Consider the following 25,569-nt stretch of genomic DNA (forward strand, 5'->3'; position numbering starts at 1 on the left):
CCCAGGAGTGGCTTTGTTCCGATCCTACGTCGCCGCTTGGATCCCGCCGGCGATGACGCCACAGCTCTACTGACCCCTCTACTTTCTACAGGTCTATAGAAGGACGGAAGTCAGGGTCTCCTATGCATCTGTGTGAGAGTGCTCTCCTAGAGATGCATTGGAGACCCTAAGTTGTAGAGCTGAAGAGGTCAAGTGGGCACCCACAGGATCCGAGTGGCGCCATAGGACTGCTTCTTTAAAGGGGTTATCCAGTGCTACAAAAACATGGCCACTTTCCCCCTACTGTTGTCTCCAGTTTGGGTGGGGTTTTGAAACTCAGTTCCATTGAAGTAAATGGAGCTTAATTGCAAACCGCACCTGGACTGGAGACAACAGTAGGGGGAAAAGTGGCCATGTTTTTGTAGTGCTGGATAACCCCTTTAAGGCCTGACAATTAGGAGTTGCATAGGCATGTACGGTAGCATATACGTTAGGCAGTCTGTATGGTTTTATGTTACAGACCCTTATAAGTAATTTTTTTCTACCTCTATAATACGACAACCAATGGAACATGGATTCTGTATGAATCCAAGATTAAATGCAATGTGGTACATATGCTTCTGTATGAAATGGGAAATATATGGAGGTACAGTATGAGTCTCTACACTGCTATGGATGATATATTACAACTCAGTATAACATGGAGCTTGTATACAGCTAGCCATAATATGATTGTATGCATGACACATACATTAGGTAAGTGTTGGCTGAACTGAACAATTTCGGCAAGGCCAGACAATATATCTACAATGTAATATATCTACCATGATAACTGAGTCAAACATTCATGTATAAAGGACAGAGTGGGATCCAAACTAGTGTTTAGCTATCATAACCAGCTATAGGGCTCGCCCACGGGAGATATCACTATGAGTGGTAGCAAAGACAGGGATATAGGTTTGTCCTCCCAGACTAATGAGTATATATCAGTAGCTACATATATTCTTACTTCAGTCAACTCACTTAAAATGTATACTGGAGAGATATGACCTGTTCATAAAATCAGGGTAGTGTAAAACATACGTTGGAACATACAGAAAGACAAGAAATAAAAATACACATGGAAATAAGGCACATATTCTATGTCAAGTTCAGGTCACTCCATTAGAAGATATATTGATTCTAATGTAAACCTACTATACCATAATGACTTGTGGTCATACAGTGGTCACGTTATCTCCTTGTACAGAAGAGTTAAGAAGAAGAAGAATTTCGGTCAAATCTGCACCGTTCACATGGTGCCAGTTACAGCAGGTTCTTGGTTATCGGTTGATGGAAGAATAGCTGGGTTGGGTCCCTGTGGTGAGTGGTCTTTTAGGCTCTTTTTCACTCTGAGTTGAGTTTGAAGAGTCCAGAATGGGCTCCTGGTCCTCTTGGTCATGAAGGTGAGGGAGGTAGAAGAGGTCTGTGAGTCCATGGAGATCTGCAGCTTTGTGGAATGTCTGGAGGATGAGCAGCATGGCCATAAGACCAAGAAGGAGGTAAACTGTGAAAGACAAGAAGACGCTAGATAAAACGTATGTATTAAGACAGGGTAGAAGGTGGCGAAAGATGGACCTTGAATCAGAAGACATGAAATACGACCAGGCAAATTTGTGTGCAAATCCCTTTGACGGGAGATGTGAACAATATATCGGGCAATGGGAAACCCATTATTAATGAGCCTTCTTTACCCTGTGAGGGAAAAGTCAGAAGGCTCCCATATACATATACTATACTCATCTGATCCCATCAAAAACCTCAACCTTACCAAAGTCTAAAGAGTTTAATCAGCTTTAGGGGGGAAATCAATTGCCTAAATTGGGTTATTTGGCCAGTATCCAACAAGCAGGGAATGAGGAGCAAGGGAGCATTGATCTGACAGGTTGGCGCTCCTTTGCTCCTCAAGATTGCCCCATGTATTAGGGTCGTAAGAGTAGGTAAACGTAAGCTGTGCACAGGCAATGTAAAAGACAGACAGTACTTATCATAGGAAAGCCTTGATTACTAATGATTAGTGTTCAGCAATCTTGCCGAACGTTTGGGTCAGCCAAACCGATTGATTACTGGTGGCTGGAGAAGTTGGATGCAGCCCTAGACAAGAGATCTGGACACTCCTGGGTTGCATGCCCCAAACATAGGGTCACATGACCCATTTAGTCTCATTTCTAAGCTCGTTGTCACGCAGACTACACCTAAAAACTGCATGAGACAACTGCCATTGGTGACCATCTCAGCCAATGATGGGTAAATCCGAAATAATGGGAAAAAGAGCGTCCACAGTAGTTAACCCTTCAATTCATATGGGTCAGTTGTAATCTCATGCAGGCTCTTCCTGAAGGGTCTGGGGTCTTTATATCTCCCCTGTTCCCTGTTCTTATAAACCTACAGACGGAAGTAGGGAACATATAGAGAAGGGATAACACAAGTCTAAGCGCTATGTATATAGAGGTGTGCACAAGCCCCTAAGCTGGCTGATGTGTGTATAAACAGCTATAATAATAAGCATCATGTGCCTCTGGGGTCCAATTTAGGTAAATTAATATGTTTTTTGATTCAACAAACAGGCTGGAATACAATGATGTCTAGTGATCTGGTACACTGCATTAAGAGGGTGAATTTCAGGATTATAAATTAGATTTCACATGCAGGGAAATACACTGATACTCCCAACCCCAATACTTACAGGTCACAGACACTTTGTACAGCTGACGGAGCCACTGGTTGTTCTGCTCCCCGGGGACGTAATCTCCGAGTCCAATAGTGCAAAGTGAGATAAAACAAAAGTAAAACGCATCCAGGAAACTCCAAGAACTTTCTATAGAACTAAATATGGCGGACGGCACCACAAGGAACAGTATCAGCACTGCCAGAGCCAAGACCACAAAATGAACCATTGTGACCTTCTTGCGGTCGTAGCCTCTGTGAAGATGCAAGTAGCGGATGGGCTGGTAGGTAAAAGTGGACATAAGGCGCTGGACTGCGGCACTAAGGACCAGCATGGTGAATGGGACCCCAACCAGAGCATAGAAGATACAGAAGGCCTTCCCGGAGTCTGTGAGGGGAGTGGTATATCCATAACCTGAAGAAAGAGAAAAATATGTATTAGTATCTGTTATATACACATACAGAGGAGGCAATGTTACTATATCACATGAGTGAAGTGATCAGTGGAGGTGGTGGTGGTGGCGGTAACCGCAACAGTTACCTAATATATAAGGGCATCGTAAGCGATAACAACTTCTGCCAAAGTCCTATTGACCTGTCACACTACAAACATGTCGAACTAGGAACTAGTCAGCGACTTGTATACGACTTCACTTTCTTACAGTTTTTTGGGCTTGTCAGCAGGTACTTGGCACATCACATGATCAGGTTCCTCATAAATTTTCGGTACAAACCTCTATATTTTGCAACTATACATTTTCTCTTGAAGTGATAACAGACTACTGTGTACAGAGGTGACATATTCCTTATACCACCACCCACTATGTGCCATCTATAATACTGCTGTCTCCCTATGTAGCATAGGGTACTTGGAGTTAGGTTTAGGTATAGGCCTCAATGGGTTATAACACTGCAGTGTACTGATGTTCCAACCCAATACTTTTACTATATCACAGTGGTCACAGATACAGTACTATGAGTCCCTGGGGTCTGAGGTTTTTGCATTCTGAGCTGTCGCTGCCTCATAATTATAATCGGCTTACGTCTGCGCCAATGAACAAATTCCTATCACCCCAAGTGGATTGGGATAAATCTACCCTGCTACCTCACAAAATATTAATCTCCTTCTAACTAGTAACTATAGGAAACTAACGTGAAGGGGCGAAAACATTCTATTTAGGTGGGCTGAGAGGGGCAGTAAAACATATAAAACATGTACTCACCTGCCACTGATCCCCTGCTAGACCAGCTGCTCAGATCCTTCTATTCTCTGTGCCAACTGCTGGCTTAGCCAATCACTATCTGAGGTGGGTCACTGCTGTAGCCAGTGGTTGGCCAAGTGGGCATTAACAATTAACAATGTGCGGGAACAGAGAACAGCAATTTCTGAGCAGCTGGACCGGCATCAGCACTGTCACCATGAGTACTTCTAAACGTAAAAGGCTTCCTGAAAATAACCACTTTGTTTTCTCTCTAATGTACAGGATTTGTGAGGCAACACCAGACCACCCAAGATTCTGATCTTAGGCCCCTATTACACGGGACGATTATCGTGCAAAAAATCGTTATATTGTTCGAATTTAAATGATAATCGTTCTGTGTAATTGCAGGCAACGATCGAAAAATCGTTCATGTGTCGTTGATCGTTGATTTAGATCTGAACCTAAAATTATCGTTAATTGTTCGCTAATCGTTCGCTGTAATTCCGCATTTTTCACTAATCGTTCAGTGTAATTGCACATTGTCCATTGTTTTGCTGGGATCAGAAGGAGTAAACGATAGTAACGATCGCAATAACGATCGTAACTAACGACCATCGTTCTGTGTAATATGGTGAACGATTTCAGGTTAACCATAAACAATCTCGTTTGCGATCATTTGTCGTTAATCGTAAAAAATCGCTTCGTGTAATAGGACCCTTAGCTTGATCTATAGACTACAGAAATCCCCTAAACCTCCGTCAAAAACTCAGTGGGTCTCACTTCACTGTGCAAATAGAAGAAATGAAACCTCTGAATAGCACTGTAAGACCTGACGCCTTCTACCTCACTTGGCTGCCCCTGACCTCCTTTCATAGCTCATTCCACTTTAGAGTTGGGTATTGAGATGGTCACCCTTTTAGGTGAGCATAAGAGTAGTATGGTATGGTTTGGAAATCTACAGAAAATCTCTATGGGGAAGGGAATCTATAAATTATCAGGCCATGCTGGGACAGTCGGAGTGCCACAAGTTGGGGGTCATTGACTTAGGGAAAGATAATTGTGTGCGAAAATTGTTTCTTAATCATTCGCAAATCTTTTGCCATATGTACACATAAGGGGAGATTTATCAAACATGGTATAAAGTGAAACTGGCTCAGTTGCCCCTAGCAACCAATCGGATTCCACCTTTCATTTCCTAAAGTGTCTGTGAGGAATGAAAGGTGGAATCTGATTGGTTGCTAGGGGCAACTGAGCCAGTTTCACTTTACACCATGTTTGATAAATCCCCCCCGACTAGTTCATTCGTTTGGTGGGATAAGAAGGAGTATAGAGATCATAATAACCATTGTAATTATAATCGTAACTAATGACAATCGTTCAATGTGTCATGTTGAATGATTCAGGTCATTCGCAAAACAACTTGTTTGCAATTATTTAACGTTAATTGGAAAAAATGAAAAAATTTTTGGTCTAATAGGACCCTTAAAGTGGACTTAATAAGTAGCTTAAAGGAATATTCCAAGATAAAATAACATGTCCCCTATCCGCAAGAGTAAGATTGTGGGGGGGTCTGACCTCCGTACCCCCAGGAAATCTCTGTATCGGCTTCTTTGTTTTGTACGTGGCTCTTTTGTTGCTTGCTCGGCTCTCTTCGGCTCGCTTCTATAGAGAATGAATGGAGGCGCTGGAGAGAGGCCAGTACAGCACTCAGCTCATTTCGACATTGCATAGCACAACATTACTATATAGGCACCTATGGTTCTCTGAATACTTGCATAGTAGTGCATATGATGGAGCATGCCATAAATTTCCCATCATCTATTAGATTTATATTGAAAATGGGAGGCACACTGAGGTACAGTATGGACCCATAGTGGTCTGAGCCCTGTATTTCACATGTGTAGAATCATACTATAGCAGTGTGCATATACCCAGTGTATGTTCACCTTTGAAAACTATTAGCATGTAGATATAATCCCTTCATGAGACTGCATATTCCATTACATATCGAGTATGGATTCTGAGTTATAACCTATATAAACCAAAGCTGCATTCACAATTCTATAGACGTCAGGTCACAGCAGCTGGAGTAGTAATCTATACGTCTACTACCTCAACCATGAGTTCCAATGTCTCTGTCACCTTCACTATATACTGCTGAAAACATACAGACTAATGGCCTCCTATTCACTTTGGACAAAAGTCAATCAAACCTGATGACCTTGGCAGAACCAGCTGCCTGTCTACAGTGTATGATGGCCTCTCGACTCGCTCCTACCAATGATATTGGGGGAGAGAAGAATCATCCATGTTGGATTTCAACTGCCCAACCCTATTGTTCTTATAAAGATAAACTGGCGCCAGAGCTGTCTGGCAGCAGCATACACTTCCTTGACCTTACCATTCATTCATGTGTACAGGGAGATTGGAAGAAATAGCTGTTGGGTGAACATATATATGTCCTTTAGGCATCAGACACAACCATACTGATCTGTATTGAAGGAACGCAAAGTCTATAAAGCTCTGTGACCCCTACTGTAGCTGTGTGTGTCTTCAATATTATATGCAGAGTCTTTTATTCCTACTGGATCATGTGAATTCTAAGGGGAAATCATCATGGCATATCATGGCATATATAGAATTTTGTCCCCCGATGAACCCACCCTAGGGTGAAACATGTTGGGACTGACAAACCTCCTTCTTCAGTACAACTAATTATTATTATTATTATTATTATTATTATTATTATTATAATGATTATTTGTGTATGTTTTTAAAGAAATTCTGGTTTCTATCCATGGATATTGATACACTTGTGAAATTCTGGTTTCTATTCATGGATATTGATACACTTGTGACCTGACCCCTTTGCAATTGTTGTATGCAATAAGTGGACTTCTTATTGTTTGGAAATGTGTCTCTGTTGTAAAAAATTTTTACTTTAATATTATTACCTCTTTAATAAATTCTACTTAAAGTTAAGCTTTAGGCCTTATTCACATGATCCGTGCACGGATCCCCTAGTCGGAGCCCCTCCCGCTGCCCGGCACAGATCCCCCCCACGCCACAACAGAGATGACAGGAGGGCATGATGTACGTTCCTAACATCGCATCTAGTACTCACCTATTCCCCTGTGCAGGCCAGCTACACATGCTTACCGGAAGTGGCCTGGACTATGATGCCGGGAGAAGAAGGTAGCGTAGGCCAGGCCACTTCTGGTGAACATGTAGCCGTCCTGTACGGGGGAATAGGTGAGCAGTAGATGCAATGACAGGAGCGCACACCATGCTCTCCTGTTATCTCTGCTGCCGGGTAGCGCGCGGGGGGGGGGGGGGGGTGAACCGTGCCGTGATCCGCACTAGGACATGTCCTATTTTTTCGCGGTGCGGGTCGCGGCATGGATCATGTGAATAGCTGCATTCACTTTAATTGAATGCCTAAAATTGTCCATGGTCACGGATCCGTGACCATGGACAATTTTTTTGGGACGCGTGAATGCAGCCTTACAGCGATTTAATTCTGTATTGGCGGATTCCATTTTATGCCATATTACGGAGGTGTTTTCCATTAGAAGCAGTGATTTTGGGGACACGGGACTGTAGGGACTCTCAGAGCAAGAATCTTTGCCATAGACCAGTTTCAGATGGCGCCAATGTTTCACCCATTTTGATTCTACACCAGTTTCATTGATCCATAGGGAGTCCTGCTGTTAAGTGAGTAATGCAGACTGGTAAATAGACAATAATACACTCATAAGAACCTAATCTTAACAGGTACTGTATATAGAAGCTGTTCCAGAAAAATTTCCTTCATAAATTTCTAAGCAAATATCAACCCCCCCCCCATGTCCTAGTTCACTCAAACACCTCTGATCAGCGTCATAATCTTACAGCTCAACACAACAAGCCGAATATCCAGTCCCTGACTGATAGAAATGCGATTTACAGAGTATACAGAGCCAGGTTTGTTCTACCAGAACCAAGGACTGGACTGTGACCCTGTCACTGTATTATATTATAGGCTATTCACCAAATTAGATTATATCATCGGGCTTAATTCGCACCCTGCCGCTTTGCATTTATGTAATGGAGAGGATTAGGGGGGATTACTGGCGTATACACAGCGCTGGCAGCCAAAACCAATTTATACAGGTTATTAACAAAGTATGTGAGACTTTTGTGTAAAGGAGTGGGAATAAAGTACAGGAATAACTAAAGATGGCCATAGACATGTTATAGTTATCTGCACAGAATGATGTATCACCTACATTGTTCTGTGCAGTTGATACGGAGATATCCTCTCCATTATGTGCATGAGCTTAGTAGTCCTGGATATTCATGAGAAACAGAAAACTCCGCCCACCAGCTGCTGATTGGCAGTTATCTTTCTATGCTGTGTATAGGCAGTCTCTGCAATCAGTAGCTGTAGGGTGGGGGGGGGGGGAGGGGTGTGGCAAGAATCCTATTCTCCTGCATATTAGGAGAACGGCTGAACAGAATGATGGAAGTAATACACCGATCTGTTCAGCATTTCTGTCACTAGTGTATGCTGCCCTCATTTAAGTCAGCATAGACCTATTAACAGATTCCCTTTAACTTATTGATTGACTGGCTGAACATCTAATGTGTATGGGGTTGTCCAGACTCTTCTTCACAGCAATTGGCAGAAAGAAGGATTGGGCATGTTGGATTTCAATATGTCTGATCCTTTTGTTTGTTGGGGAGATAAACCCCTACCAGAGGAGTCTGGCAATGTCTTATATAATTGCCCCGAGGTAATTTGTTTTCCGATCTAACAAAGAAAGGTTGAACTTGATAGGCATGTGTCTTATCTCAATGTGTGTAACTATGTGAGTACAGATCAAGTAATAGGAGACTAGGAATGAGGCCTAACCACTGGGGTAATGTCATATACACAGCTCAGCATGTAAAGAATTTATTCCACTTATTATCTCTTCTAATCTCCAGGGAAAGAATAAACATGAAGCATGTGGATGAGCCGGCTGGAGGCTACTGTCCTCGTATGTCCTGAATATCATGTTCCAAATGCAAGGAAAACAAGTGGTGGTGAATCAGCTGATCACCAATATAAGTCCAGGCCAGGGTGTGATCAGATGGTGTTGCCACATAGAGTCTAGTAATAAAGTCACTATTAGCCATTACTCTGATGGTATGATGGTGTACGTAATGTGTATCTGTGCTAAGAACTGAAGCCGTTTGTACTGTCATTTAGCGAGTCCTATGTATCAGTATGTACATTGTGAACAGTTTCATTTATACAGGTGTGTCTTTTTGTATAAGTGTGTGTAGGATGAGTACATTTTCCACTCTTATCCAGTACACTCTATGTTTAGTAGTTAAACATTTTCACATCCTGTTTAAGTTACCAGATGCTTTAGGGCGTGTTCACACATACTTAAAGCAAGTGTACCATTTTATGCTATGTTTACACAGAGCGATAATTCACCCAATCGATCGATTTTGAAGCAACAATTTGGTTTTTATAACGATCAGCGTTTAGACGAATAAATCGTTAGAAAAATCGTTTGAAAATTCGTAAAAAAAATCGTTATTGCGATGGTTTTTAAGATCTCTTAAGCCCATCTTTTACATAGGGTAAATCGGTGAAAGACTGTTTACACGAAGCGATCTGCGAATTTTCAGCAAACAACGAACGGCGATTTAAGAACATGTTGAAAGATCGAAATGAACGATTTCTCGCTCGTCGTTTGCTGTGTTTACATGCTACGATTATCGCTCAAATGCGATTGTTTATGCGTAAGTTCGAACGATAATCGTTCCGTGTAAACGCAGCATAAGTGCTGCACATGAATTGAACGGCGCTGGTGCAGGGAAGCGAGTGCCGTGTTCCTTTTTTTGAACCGCGGCCTGGTTCCAGTCTATTACCGAGCACTGCCCCAGGCTGAGGCACTGGTGGCAGGCCAGCCCACCCCCAGTGGGAGGAAACTCCCTCCACTCTGTGACGCAGCTTCATTAGAATCAATAGAGCCGCGTCATAGAGGGGCTGGAGGTTTCTCCCACTGGGGGTGCGCCGGCCTGCCACCAGTGCTTCAGCCTGGGGCAGTGCTCGGTAATAGACCGGTGCCATGCGCGGGAACTGGGCCGCAGTTCAAAAAAAGGACCGCAACACTGGCTTCCCCATGCCGACACCGTTCAATTCAAGTGCAACACTTAAAGCGAATGTACCTGATGGTAAATTCACTTTAATCCACTGCAGTTTGAATTAATTTACAGTAAATCCGCCATATTCCAATCTGTTGATGCTGTTAGATAGCTGTTACATCAAGGAGACACATGGTACCTTTTTATCTATCTGTCTGTGCTTCCATAGCATAGAAAAAAATGCTTTTATTTTCTGGCACAAAGAGTCCCAAGCTCCTGAGAGGATGAGCTTTGTAAGGCCTCTTCACTCCCCTTCCCATCCCTATCTCTGTTTGATTGACAGTCAGATTTGACTCTTTAGACCAGAGAATGAAAGCATTTATCACAGATGGATATATGAAAGGTACCATGTGTCTCCTTGTACTAACATCTATTTACCAGTGTTAACATTTCAAAACATGAATTACAGATTGACTGTAAAAAAAAATAGATAAAATCCACACAGTGAAATTAATTACATATTAAGTACATGGGCTCCTACCCTTATACTGAGGAAAACGGCGGAAATTCCGAGTGGAATTCCAGGAAGAATCCCCACCTGTTTTCCTCAGTGTGAAGTACCCTTAGGGCCCTATTCCACCGGACGATTATCGTTCAGATTATCGTTAAATCGTTTGAATCTAAACGATAATCGTTTGGTTGAATTGCAGTTAATGATTAACGACCAAACGAGAAATCGTTGATCGCTTTATAAGACCTGGACCTATTTTTATCATTGCTCGTTCACAAAACGTTCGCAAATCGTTTGCATTGAATAAGACGTTGCTCGGTCATTCGCAGTACATACGAACGCAATAGCGAAGAAATAGCGTAGAAAAAACAATCTCAAATACGATCATAAGTAACGATTATCGTTCCATGGAAATGAGTGAATGTTTTCAGGTCTTTCGCAATAGTGGTCGTTTGAGATCGTTAATCGTTAACAATTATGCGAACGATAATCGTCCAGTGGAATAGGGCCCTTAGGCAATGTTCCCACTCTGTAGAACAACCAGTGTCAGAGAAGATCATCCCGGCCGGCACTGCAGTACCGGCTGGATGATCTTCACTACCACTGAATTCGGATGCAGGCACATCCGCATCCTAATTCCCCGCTGCTCACAATGGTGTGAACTGATAGGATTTTCTGCGTCTGCTATTCAGTGGATAGCAGCTGCAGAAAACGAACATGTCAATTTCTTGCGGCGCCACTAGGGATCCCAGCCGGAGTGTATACTATGTGTATACACTCCGGCCGGGATGCCTTAGAAGGCAGCACTACGTAAGTTCCGTAGTAATCACGGCTGTTGTTACAACGGCCGTGATTATTACGAAACTTACACAGTGGGAACATGGCATTACACAAGAAACCAGTAAATGCCTCCACCACTTATAAATACCTTTAGACTATGTTCACACAACGTATATTTTCGTAAAATCACGGCCGTTGTTACCTCTCCATCTATGGGATCCAATAGATTATATAGTATACGCTCCGGGTGGGATCCCTAGCGGCGCTGCAAACAACTGACAGTGCACACTGTGGAGCGAGAGGCTGCGGCCGCTCGCTCCATAGTGTGCTGTGGCGAGTTCTGATGCGGGCGCGCATGGATGCGCCTGCATCAGAACCCTGCGGCCGAAAAGATCATCCGGAATGATCTTTTCAGGGACCGGCCATTCCGTGACCCGGTCGGGTCACGGAACGGCGGGTCTCTTACATAATGTGCACATAGCCTTAAAGTACAATAATGAATGCCAGCTGTGCAGTGTAAAGGTTTCTGCTACAGATCTATAGCAATATCCGCCTGTGTGATCCCTGAAGGAGTCAATGCTAGAAAATGCCACAACAGAAATGTACCCGCTGTGGATTGTAATATGTGGACCGGACCATAAATTTTATAGATGAGGTTTTTAAGGGGCTTTTACAAAGATTCATAGTGTACGGGGAACAACCTCGCTGTGGGTACAGAACTGCTGAAAAGTACGGAAAATACAGAAGACGTGGGGGAAGTAGGCAAATCGGCAGGAAATCACCTGCTTCCTCATTGGGCAGGTAATAGGCAGAAAGTGGAAGGAAGGGGTGTGGAAGTCGGCACTCCTGGACGTAGAAACTTAAAATTTAACTTTTATTCGTGCATTTTAAAATTCTGTGGTGGGCATAGCAGGACCTACGCGTTTCGCGCTACTGCGCTTAATCATGGTCTAGTAACAAATGAATCTCGTAACGAATAAAAACAGGTGACCAACCAATGAGAAGATCCCTACGTCATGGATCATGTGCCTGAGTAGCACAGGTGTAGCATGAGTACCACTCTCTCCCGTTACATGTGTATTTAAACGAATACTAAAATACTTGCAGAGTGAGAGTGCATGCTGAATAATAAAACAAACTCAAAGATAATGATACAGCAGGTCATTTTTATAATTAAGACCTTTAGGAAATCTAGTATTTAAACGAAAAATCATTTCTGCTTCCTTATGCAAGACTTGTTTGTGCCAATCACCTCCTCTCGGTGGTTTGTTAACCCTTATTATAGCATATGTGCTGAAGGTGCTGACATCCCCTCCATGTTCTTCTATGAAATGTTTCTCTTTACACCACCTTATTTACACCACATTAAATGGTTTGGCCGCTTTATAGATGACCTGCTATTAGTTTGGGGAGGCGAGGAGGAGGAGGCACAACAGTTTGTCCAGTACATAAACAACAATGCATTTAATTTATCTTTTACCCATGATCTTCATAAAACAGAAATTACTTTTTTGGACATTACTTTGCAAGCCTCGCCTAACAATAAACATATCACCACTTCAGTTTTCCGAAAGCCCACTGCGGGAAACACTATACTACATGCCACGAGTGAACATCCCCTTCATACCATACAGGCTATTCCAGTTGGGGAGTTTAATAGGGTCAAGCGCATTTGTTCAGATAACACGGTTTTTGAGACACAATGCAAGGAAACCGCAACCCGCTTATCCAAAAGAGGCTACAGTAGACAAATCATACGCAGAGCCCAAAACATTGTCTCTATTAAAAACCGAGATTCATTGCTTTCAAAATCCACTAGCAATGTACATACTACACAGAAATCGCATACCCCGATTACATTTTCCACCACATACTCACCTCAATACAAACAAATCACAGACATCCTCAAAAAAAATGTCGCCATCCTGCGGCAGGATGAAATCCTGTCCGAGATTTTGGATCAGGGTTTCAGATGTGTACCGCGCAGAGGCAGATCACTAGGGGATTTGCTATCACCTAGCATGCTACTTTCAGAGACATCGCAAACCAGCCGTAGGATTACGGGCTGCCACAGATGCGGAGACACACGTTGCCCCATATGTAAGTTTGTCACCCATAACAGAGGGACTTTCAGTGATAGTTCCGGAGTTAAAACCTATGAGATCAGTGACTTCCTAAATTGTAATAGCGATCATGTAATTTACATTATAAACTGTACTACTTGCAACTTATCTTACGTGGGATGTACAATAAGGAAATATAAACAACGCATTAGCGAACATCTCACTAGTATTAGGAAGCAGCACAGAACCAATGCATCAGGGGCAGCGAAACATTTCATAGAAGAACATGGAGGGGATGTCAGCACCTTCAGCACATATGCTATAATAAGGGTTAACAAACCACCGAGAGGAGGTGATTGGCACAAACAAGTCTTGCATAAGGAAGCAGAAATGATTTTTCGCCTAAATACTAGATTTCCTAAAGGTCTTAATTAAAAAAAATGACCTGCTGTATCATTATCTTTGAGTTTGTTTTATTATTCAGCATGCACTCTCACTCTGCAAGTATTTTAGTATTCGTTTAAATACACATGTAACGGGAGAGAGTGGTACTCATGCTACACCTGTGCTACTCAGGCACATGATCCATGACGTAGGGATCTTCTCATTGGTTGGTCACCTGTTTTTATTCGTTACGAGATTCATTTGTTACTAGACCATGATTAAGCGCAGTAGCGCGAAACGCGTAGGTCCTGCTATGCCCACCACAGAATTTTAAAATGCACGAATAAAAGTTAAATTTTAAGTTTCTACGTCCAGGAGTGCCGACTTCCACACCCCTTCCTTCCAGCTTCATCCTGCATGCGGCGTCTGGCCAACGCCTTGAAGATCGAGCACCCTTCTCAATCCAATCCTGCCTGCTGTTACTACATTTGCTTACTGGTGAGCTGTATCTCCTTCTTTTTACATTTTTTACTAATAGGCAGAAAGAACTTATTTCATGTTACAACGTTAAGTGTCATCTTTCTAACCTTATGTATATAGATAAAGGTTAGAGATGAGCGAACCGAACCCGAACGTTCGGTATTTGATTAGCTGGGGCTGCTGAACTTGGATAAAGCTCTAAGGTTGTCTGGAAAACATGGATACAGCCTATGACTATATCCATGTTTTCCACATAGCCTTAGGGCTTTATCCAAGTTCAGCAGCCACCGCTAATCAAATGCCGAAAGTTCGGGTTCGGATGGATTCCAGCATGCTCGAGGTTCGCTCATCTCTAATAAAGGTATATACTCCACATAAAACACATACCCAGCACCATGTACACATACAGCCACATACACCAGGTACCCAGGGCATTGTAATGGTATGCACCCATAACACCAACCAACACTAACATGGGTGACACCTAACATCCTAGAATCCCCTTTACTTTTCTATAAAGCACAGTGCTGTACATTAGGTATTGGCTGTATCTGGTATTGCAGCTTGTTCCATTGAAGTGAACAGGACAACTGCTATACCAAGTACAAGCACATGGTACAGTGTATGGCACTGTTCTTAGTAAAAATTGGCTGACCCCAATAGGTAAGTGTGTTTGCACCTTCTTCCTGATAAAAACCTACACAGCTTCCCCTTAGAAACACAACACAATAATGGTTTCGAGGACGCAGCAACTCCTGTCTCAACCTGAAGATGTAAGGCAATAAAGCTAAGATGAATGGGTAAATAGATCAGTGGTTTAACCAGTTGCACCAGTGACCTCTCAGGGATCTAGCCGGCTGAGCATAAGCACTGAGCACCGTCCTTCCTCCTTTTCATAAGAAATACTAGGATTGAGTTAATGACCTGGAGATTTTCCAATAATTGCTGAAAGCTCCTATTAAGTCCTTCATTGATGCTTGGGTTCTCGCCTGATCACTGACCTGAATAGACAGCTCAAAGTAGGCAAGAACTACTCATGTATATCCAGTCGGGATGTGTGGCCATACATCTTAGGTAACGCATGCACGCTTGACCTCAGTTTTTGTATGAGACACCATTGTACCATGTAGATCTAAGGATTTCTGATGACTTGCCCGTCGCTTCTTCTTCTTCATTGACTAATGACATGATATAGAATTAACTAAAACATACACTTTACCCCAGTATATCACATGGATTATTTGTGAACTGCACTGACCCTGCTGTTTTTACTAGTATGTAATATGTTTACAAGCCGAATAAGCTGCTGACCCAGGATCGGGCCCCGTGCCAAGACACACAGATGTACTTAGTGACTGTAGGGGCCAAGCATGAGGCAGTGCACAGTGAAAGCTTTCAGTATGGTGTATCCAATGATGCTGAAATCTGATATATAGCCAAGCTGAGGGGCATACACTTAATAAACAGTCTGTTTCATTCCCATTGACTTGCTAGATCACTGTGATCACTTGTTAGGATGTTCCCAGCTCAGTATAAACATGGCCAGCCATCAATAACATAGGCTACTTGTTTGTTCTCCATCAGGCATAAAAATTCTTGTTTCTGGGTGGCACCTCGTGCATAGAGGGCATGCCAAATGTATGGACCCAAACTTACTATCACAGTCCCGACAGTTTGGGGTCGGCTTTGGGGACACAATTGCGGCCCACGTTTCCCTACGATGATAGCGATCTGGGATAAGGTGTACAAAGAGCTTATAGACAAACTGCTTGTAGAGAAGACATAATGTCAGTTGTTCAATTGTTCCTCTAAGGCAGGGATGGGGAACCTTCTGCCCTCCAGCTGTTGCAAAACTACAATTCCCATCATGCCTGGACAGCCAAAGCGAAGCTTTGGCTGTCCAAGCATGGTGGGAATTGTAGTTTTGCAATAGCTGGAGGGCAGAAGGTTCCCTATCCCTGCTCTAAGGTAAGTGCCTACAAAGGTGCCGCTCAGATACTCATCACCTCCTCCTCCATAAAAGTTATTTTGACTACGTCAGGTGGTAAAACTGGCTCCTGGTGTTATTACAGCTCTACATAGAGGTGGCCCATTGAACTGGCTACTGTCTGAAATGAGAATGAACTGACCCATTAAACCTGTTTGCCAAGCTGTATTCAGGTATGGCTTAGGCTGGATTTATACAAGATGATTAAACCTCCAATCTAGTATACATATCCTATACATTATACATGCATAGGTGAAAGACATTATGCTCATGCTTTTCAGTTCACTGTGCACATATTACTAATATTATTCACAAGGCTTTATTGTAGGGCAGATTATAATCAAAGTGCTTCCCATTATAGGGGTGTTCTCATGAGAGACATTTATGGTGTATCCACAAGGACTCAGGAATGGCGGCGACCTGGATCTACCTGACCGGTAGAGATGGCATACACCATGTGCTACACCGTCCTGTAACTTGGAGCCTACTACAGATTATTGCTGACATTGAATTTTATTAGCAAACTCCACCTAATATATCAGTTGAAGTAGTGAATTTTCCAGTGCAAACAGCGGGCCGGTGCACATGAAGAAACGCTGATCATGGGAACTGGGCAGCATTTTAAACAATGGACCGCGCCACCATAATGTACACAGAAGCGCCCATCAGGTAGGGGGAAAAAACTATTCACTTCTCCAACTGGTACATTCGCCACATACATTTAACATATTGCAAAGACGTGGATAAGCCACCATAATAATGCATGCTCGTCTCAGTCTAAAGTTCATGATCACATCTATGGCCACCCTTGGGGCCAGTTCACACGGAGTAAAACTGGCAGAATTCCGCGGCTGAGCTCTCCACTGCGGAATCCCACCAGCCCCTGTGTCATAGAGGCAGTCTATAGGAGGGCTTGTGTGTCTCCTTTCTCCGCGCCTCTCTGCTTGGAAGAGTTCCGCCGCAGAATCCCCCCAGCCTCCATTTCATTAGGCAGTCTATGGGAGGGCTCGCGCACAAGCTCTCCCATAGACTGCCAGTATGACATGGAGGCTGGCGGGAATTCTGCCAGTTTTAGTCCGTGTGAACTGGCCCTTAGGTTCCTCAGATTACGCCCCATCATAAAGTGTAAACAAGAGCTGATCTGCTAGATTACTGCACAATTACACAGGCCAACTATCTGGCAGCCAGGGCTGTATATGTAAAGTATTTTGTCCGTGCAGCCCTTGCCTTTAGTGTAAAATAATAAAATATTTACCTACCTTACCACATTCCCCAGTGTCCTTAGGCCTTCCCCAGTCTCTGCAGCTGCGTCTCGGCCTTCTGTTCCCGTCTCTGCACTAACAGGCTGATAAGCCAATCACTGGCCGTGTTCCTGTCTCGGCCAGTGATTGGCTGATCGGCCTGTCAGTGCAGAGACGGAAACAGAAGGCCGAGCTGCAGCTGCAGAAACCGGAGGAGGCCGGAACATGGGGAACGCGGTAAGGTAAGTAAATACTTTATTATTTTATACTACAATCATCAGCCAGCCAAAGCGGCGTCCGATGATTTTAGGTCTGGATCTAAAGAAATGATTAGCCGATGACCGTTTCATCGGCTGATCGTTCTCTCTTATACACAGAGCAATAATCGTCTGAATCATCCTGGTTCGGCTGATCGTCCCTCCATGTAATAGGACCCATAGACATGACATTGTCCTCAGGATTCCAGCTTGTTACCTGCTGCTGTGTGACGGATTATCTTCTATGAGTGAGTAGCGCTTACCTAACAGATGTGTACACATGGAGATATTTGAACAAGGATTGAGACATTTTCCAAGGCCCGGGAGGGAAATACATCGGATTATACAGTCTGTGTTTTTCTCATGTTTGATTTTAATTCGCCAAGTGTAACCGGAGAGCAGGTGTTACTGTACATGTGACTGGGAACATGAGTTTATGAAGGGCGGAAACACTACCAAAGAGCAATGGACTTTATAACATTTCCTTCTGCATTCCGATAGTAAAGATTAGGGAGAGCCACCAGGATATTTGCATTAACCCTATGTATGTATGCCGACAGATTACCAAAATAGAGAAGCACAACCAGACAGCCATGTAACATTTGCCCTGCGAGTTGTCAGCATTAGACTGTAGGTTACAGAGGACTCGCCATCTCTACTGACATATATACTTACATACTTCTTGGAACAACAATGTTCCTGTTATTCCTTAGAGAAACCTATGAATAAATTGACAACTATATGTGACCAGCTGGGGTTGTGCCTGCATATTCTACAACTGTCCAATCAAATGAGCAAATGTACGAGTTTCAATGTGGAAAACTAGCAGATCAATAAATGCAAGTTCTCAGCAGATTTTCATGGGTGAAATCCACTGAGATATGGTAGACACAAATGGACCCTGTAAAGGGGTTCCCCAGTCACTGATCGGCACGGTTACTCGAGCCAATCAACTGTTCGGAACCAGAATACACATTGAATTTGTCTCCATTCACTGTGTAGCTGTGGCGACCTGTAACTGTAGCTTAGCTCCTATTAACTTAAATGGGACCTGAGCTGCAGTTACGCATCGCCACCACCGCACAGTGAAAGGAGACAAACTCACTGTGTAGTGTGGTGCCAAAGTGCTATAGCAATGGATAGCTCATCAGTATTTTGCTCAAGATACTCCTATAAGTGCTCAACTTTTTGGCAGTACCACTGCCGGAGAAATAAAGTACATGATGGTTCCAAATGTAATCAACAGCTGCCCATGTAATGCATGGATATGTAGGGTACTCCAAAAAAGGCACTCTTTACAGTTGCTCACTTTAGGTTTTCATTATATAGAGTATATAAGATATTTGAAAATCCTTTTTTTTCTAAACCAGACAACCCTAGATTGGATGAACTAATTCACCAGAGGCTACAAATGACATTTAACTCAAGATGTCCGACCACGCGAGTTTAGGTTGGTTGGTTGTCCACCGCCAATATTATTTTTTTATGATGTTCGTACTATACTATATTAATTTCGGTATGCAAAACGGTCAGCAAATCAATACACACATGCGTTAAAAAAATACATAATCAGTCAAATATTATTTATTAACCTCATTGGTAACTCCAGTACTCACCGACAGTGGTCACCAATGTGCTGGAGAAGAAGAGGGAAGACGCAAAGTCCCACCTGCTTTCATTAGATGCATTATACAAGATCGAGACCCCAAACCTGTTGGCGCTGATCACTTTTTCCAGGAAGGCCTCCAGGCCGCTCTCATTCACACACGGACTGTTATTTAGAAATGTCTGCTTTAGCCTCTTTAGCTCATTGCGCAAATTTCCCTCATATGGACCTTCAATAGTGGAGACCACCAGTGCACCCAGAAATAGATAGACCAAATAGCCAACCAGGAGCAGTGTAAGCACCAGCCAGGACTTCATCTCAGAAGAGCTAGAAAAAAAGAAAAGAGAAACTATTTGAGTTTATTTGAGATATTTTCTGGTGGTTGCTGATGTTGAAAAATTTTTGTAATAGGTTTTAATATTGACTGGTATGCGTTCAACATACTCTCCTAGACAAGTAGGACATAGACTCATGAAAGCCTCATGCCTCAACCTCATTCCTCAATATAACATCATAACCTATTGTAACACAAATCCCATAATGATGTAAGAGTTGGCAGAGCTGAATAATCATCTTGAGTCATGGTTCTAGGTTTACTAATGACGTTTCTTTTTCGAGATGTAATGAGAACTATTCCCTATACCCCATGCATGGGCCTCTATCAAATGACCACCCACAGAAGATGTTGGTGGAGATAGGGGTCGCAACATGATGGAAAATCCCCACCCTACCCCTTTTTTCTGGAAAAGACATGCTGTAGCCAGAGCTCTCTGACTGCAGCTTACCCCTTACCATAGAGAACACAGGAAAGCTCGCTGTGCCGAACGTTCCTGTGTATAGGGATGATGGAGATGTGAGAGATAACGTTTGGCCTTCATTTATTGAAGGTGAATGGGGACCATTAAAATGGGAATTCACATCCTAGCTGGTTATCCATAGGGTATGATACAACAAGCTGATAACCTGAATGGAGTGCTTACCTTGCCTGCGCGCCTTTAATGATCAGACAGCTTGCAAACATTTGCTCGCTTTCTGTCTCATCACTAATTATATATTAATTATATTATCGGTATAATACTCTATTACATCAGGAGATAGCTACCTGATTCGGCAGATAATCACTCCTTGTAATAGGGCCTTTACAGTAGCCAAGACGAGAAGCAATCAGAGCAATTATTAATGGCCTATTGACAAGATCACCTTGGCGCCATACACTGTTTGTAGCGCTGGCACACATTTACTTCAATGGCAGCTACTGTACACTACAAACAGTGTAGACTCCCAGCCCCCGTACATTACTTATTTCCACCTACACCGATATGCTATACATTCTCTATGGGGCCGCCTAAGGTTTCTGAGCTCTGAATTTGGAAACATTTAGCGATCCCTTAGAAGCCTGATAGAGCACAGGCTGAGTTGGCCATGTAGGCACATGAGTGCTCCATTCATTGCAGGGACAATTGCATACCCATTCTGGGGATCAGTGGGGTCCTGGTGGTCAAACCCCAAGTGATTAGCTTGCTGTACATTATCTATAGCAAGCTTAGATGGGAACTTCACTTTAAAGGAGACCTGTCACCCCGGTTGCCAGGGTAAAGGCCGCCCAACCCCACACTGTAGCCCCTTATACTTACCGCTGCTATGAAGTCCCGGACCCGGACCCCGTCCCGCCGCTGTGAAATCCCTGTCGGAAGCCGTGCGCGCGCTCACCAGAGATGAGTCCGACACCCATAGAGAATGACTGCTCCAGTCATTTTCTATGGGCGTCGGACTCATCTCTGGTGAGCGAGTGCACAGCTTCCGACGGGGATATCTCGTCAGTGGGACAGGTTCCGGGTCCGGGATTTCGTAGAAGCGGTAAGTATAAGGGGCTCCAGTGGGGGCTCGGGCGGCCTTCACCCTGGAAGCCGGGTTGACAGGTCTCCTTTAAGTATGACTCTTGTCCAGTTTGGGTGTGGTTCTTCAACTCAGTTCCACTGAAGTGAATGGAGCTTAATTGCAAACCACACCTGAACTTAAGAATCGTGTTGTCTCTGGAAGAAAGTGGCCATGTTTTTCTAACACTGGATAATCCCTTTAAAGTGTCCCTGTCATTATAACTTTCAAAATCTAAATCAACAGTAAATGTGATATAAAGCAATTTTCATTCATTGTATATTTATTTATTTTAGTTATCATGGAAAACACAGCACTTCCTGTTTTCTGACTCTTTTTTTTTTTCAAAGAGTCAGAAAACAGGAAGTCCTGTGTATCCCAGGCCATTTGAGCACTAACAGAGAAGGCAGTCATGTGACTGATGGACACATTAAGCCGTGACCCTCTGGACTGGACAAGCTTCCTGTGTTTAGTCTGTTTTTTTCAACCAGCACAAGTCAGAAAATCTGCCTTCAGGAGACTGGACCTGGATTTCTGGTAAGTTCAGCTTTGTTTTAGTGTCATAACAACAACAAAAAAATAATGAATGTATATTGCAAACTTTCTTTATATCACATCTACTGTTGATTTAGATTTTGAAAGTTATAACGACAGGGACACTTTAAGCTTTCAATCAGGGTACATCTTTACCACCACACCAAGATTTCCAGTAGTAGTTGTATCAGTTGATAGCATACCATTATAGAAGAATAAAGGGGACATCTATGAAGGCTGTGCCAGTGGTGTATGCCAGGGAGAAGGAGCAAGTTCGCCTCTTCTCCCTGGTATATGCCAGACGTTTCCCCCACTCGCCTGATGTGGACAGGGAGGACGCAGCAAGGCCTCCTCCGGCACCTCATTTACCATGAGTTCCGCCCTTGCAGGTGTAAATGATGGCAGAAATCTACATCAGCTCAGGAGCAGGTATAGATTTCTGTGCCAGCCCTACGGCAGCGCGCCCCTCTTAGTAAATCCGGCAGGGCAATTGGAGGTGGGCCTAATTTAAATGTCCCCCTTAAGATTTATTATGATATTCATTCGACTTTACTTTGCTGTAATGTGTATTACCGATAAGATTACTCTTACATGTTCATTCCGATTTTGTGATGCAGTTTTTCAAGCCAAAACTAGCTGTCAATCATAATTGGAGAGGTAGAATAGAATGACCTCTGAATTACAGGGCACATCTAAAGAAGTTATTTTGCACTTTATTAGCCACTCAACAGTGAAACACTTCAATTACAGAAGAATGTCCCACTGTGTAACTAGGAGGCTGCAGGACGTCTCATTCTGCATCAAGGTGTGATCCCTGATTGCTAATATAATGTCACATTTCTAAGCTTTAGCACTTCCCTGCAAATGAGTTGTATGTTTCAGCTTCCATAACCCATTTATTTCACAGTCCTCTGTTATAACTATTTTAGCGATCGTCGTGGCAAACCGTGAATTTTCTACATTACAAACAGCTTTTCATCTAATGTGTCTCATTGATAAGATCGGATAATGTGGAGAAGGGCACTTAGTTCCACTACAGCTCAATAGTGCTCTTTCTTATACAGATATTTCACTTGTCTACCAGTCCCATGTAACTAGTAAGGAAGCATATAGAGAAAGGTTATAGGGAGATGAGCCTATACGGTATACTGTATATGGTAAGATGAGCTTTAGTCTTTATAGGTGCTGCAATACCAAGTACTCTGGATGAAAATGAAATGTGGGCAACAGGTGCCTATGTGGACGCCAGTGATCAACTGGATCACTAATTTTCCGGCCGACAACGTTAGCCAAACTCGAACGTTCTGGGTTTGATTCCCCACGGCTGCAAAGGTTGGAGCCCTGGAAAATATGGATACAGCCACAGACTCCAGGACAGCCATGTTTTCCAGGACTCCTTACGGTGGCATCCAACTTATGCGGCCATAGGGAATCAAGCATAAAACGTTCAGGATTGGCTAACGAAAGTTGGTGATTCAGTTGATAACTTACATTCACGTAGGCACCTGCTACCCACATCTTATCCATAGAGTACTTTATATTGTAGCACCTATAAAGACTAAAGCTCTGTGCATCTTACCATACACAAACACTAAATAATGCAATGTTCCAGAATTAGGGAACAGTGTACTAGATTATGTTCTGCTTTCTGAGGTTAGTTTATACAGTTTAATTTGGCCATAAATGTCCAATATTTCAAGAATTAGACTGAGGCTAGATATAGAGCACTTCTGGCAAGCTAAAGAACATGACATCACACCTATCCTATATAAGGGGGGACTTTATACGTACACCACTGTGGACCCAAGGTGTCTAGAAGCTGTATGACATCTCCTGGTGTATGGAAGCCTTTAGAGACAAATTGGGGCTGATTATTACTAGTTCAACAACCAGTTCTAGTTCTGCATCCCTCCAAAGAGCTGTGGTCCCTGTCGAAACCCGTGTCTGGTTTATAAGCAGCCAGATGCTTCCTCTTCTCCTGTTCTGGCTCAGAATTTTACCACAACCCTTTTTGTTTTGGGCCACAGTCCTCCTGCCCAGACTACATGGCAGTGCCAGGCAACCGATACCCAATGATGACTTCAGGCTTGGGGGTTATTGTCTGCTGATTTAGGTCAGTGTCCTTTTAGAGGACCTGATATGGGGTCGTCTACGGAAGCAAATGAGTGGCGATCGGCGAGATTGGCACTCACTTGCAATGCCTTTAGGGCCCGTTCACACTACGGAATCAACGGGAAAATTCCACTCAATACCCCCACCTGCAGACTCTCTCCGATATATATCAATTCTTTGAGCGGAGAGGCGCAGAAAGCAGAGGCGCGCAAGGCCTCCCATTGAAAGAGATAGCAGGATTCGGCGCAAAGTCTACGGGTAGGTAGTTCAGAGCTGGGTCGCATGAACAATCCCTGTTTCTATGATTTACGGGGCCGGTCAAAAGATTTTAAATTTTTCAAATGAGCGTTTCTAGCAACATAATCAGCCGGTATAAAAGGCCCTCAGATGCACGTACTGGCCCCCTGTTCCCTGTGCTTGTTTTCTGTGACTGACCCTGATCCTCACACTTGTTCCTGGATATTGCCTCTGCCCTTGGATTGTTTAACTGTTACGTCTACATCTGGCTCTGACCCTTGACTTGGTTGTTGTCTTTGTTGTTGTTGAGGATCTTTTAGATGAGCTGACAGGCTCCAGATCTTGGTGATCGGACATTGTTTCCTGAAGCCTTCACAATGCTCAATCAATATTGCAGCTCCACCATCTATGTATCCCTTTAAGTTCATTACCGTCGACCAGGGCATTGTGTGGCTGATAATGATAATTTAAATGATGCGATTGGGCGATGGATGGGCTCTTGCTTTTTCGTTGGCTGATCGCTGACCCAAACCTCAGTAGATCCAGTGCAAACAGGCCTATACAATCCACATCTCTACTACCACTCCTTCAGATCCCTTGGGACAGTCCTAGAAACATTACCCATACACATTACAAGGAACCTTTACATTGATACTCATCTCTACCAGTTCTTCTCATACGTCGGAAAATGACTACACGTTGTCAAAACTACTTAGCAGATATGTCACATAACTATACGTCTCCATCTGTACAAAGGCTGGAGATAGCCGTAAGTTTCTCAAGGCTACACATATCCAGGCGTCCTGTCCTCACTGTATTTGGTACATCAACTCTGTCCCTTCAGGGCCTTTGTGATACACTACAAATCATCCTTGAGATGACACAAAACCTCAGTTTGCTGACTCTAGCGTTGCCTAGTACACCACAACTTAATACACAGAGAGATCTTTATTTCTCGCTCTATCATCCAAATAACAGGCGGAAATAACACGTAATGATGTGTAAATTGAAAGTAAAGTGAGAAACGATGGTCGCCTTTCAGAGTGAGTCAGATTTCCTTTCATATCAACATAGGTCTAACAAAAGCATAAAAGATGCCTAATACAGTAAAGCACTCATATAGATCGCTCACTCACCTGCTCGGTCTCTGGTGCCTCTTCCAGGTCTCTCACCGTCTTCTTTGAGATAGACAGCCTATATGTCTATCACCCTTACCTAGCTGTCTCTTCTTTCGCATTCAGACCTTACTGTTCCTATGTTCATAGTTATGGCTCAGTTTTTCCAATCTCTCACCCAGTTCTCTGCAGTAACCAGTCTCTTTCTGTCAGGGGCTCAGTCTCCTCAGTCTGTCTATAGTGCCCACTGTCTCTCCACTCCCTTCCCCCTGTCTCTCTCCTGTTCACTTTATAGCTCTCTACACCTCTGAGCAACAAAAAACTTTTACATGAGATGAAAAGTCAGAACTTCCTGAGAGTGCAGGGAGGGAGGAGAG

At 43.3% G+C, this 25,569-nt stretch overlaps 1 protein-coding gene across 1 annotated transcript; it reads right to left on the reverse strand.

Moving 5' to 3' along the window:
- Positions 1–1,129: 1,129 nt before the first annotated feature.
- KCNK6 (potassium two pore domain channel subfamily K member 6) lies at positions 1,130–25,569 on the reverse strand. Its single transcript, XM_069986795.1, has 4 exons — positions 25,214–25,569; positions 19,330–19,646; positions 2,705–3,100; positions 1,130–1,525 (listed from the first exon to the last, which is right to left on the reverse strand). The coding sequence occupies exons 2-4, from the start codon at positions 19,634–19,636 to the stop codon at positions 1,302–1,304; spliced, it is 927 nt and encodes a 308-aa protein (XP_069842896.1). The 5' UTR covers positions 19,637–19,646; positions 25,214–25,569; the 3' UTR covers positions 1,130–1,301.

This window comes from Dendropsophus ebraccatus, chromosome 10 (genome assembly GCF_027789765.1).
Source record: "Dendropsophus ebraccatus isolate aDenEbr1 chromosome 10, aDenEbr1.pat, whole genome shotgun sequence".
Taxonomy (NCBI): domain Eukaryota; kingdom Metazoa; phylum Chordata; class Amphibia; order Anura; family Hylidae; genus Dendropsophus; species Dendropsophus ebraccatus.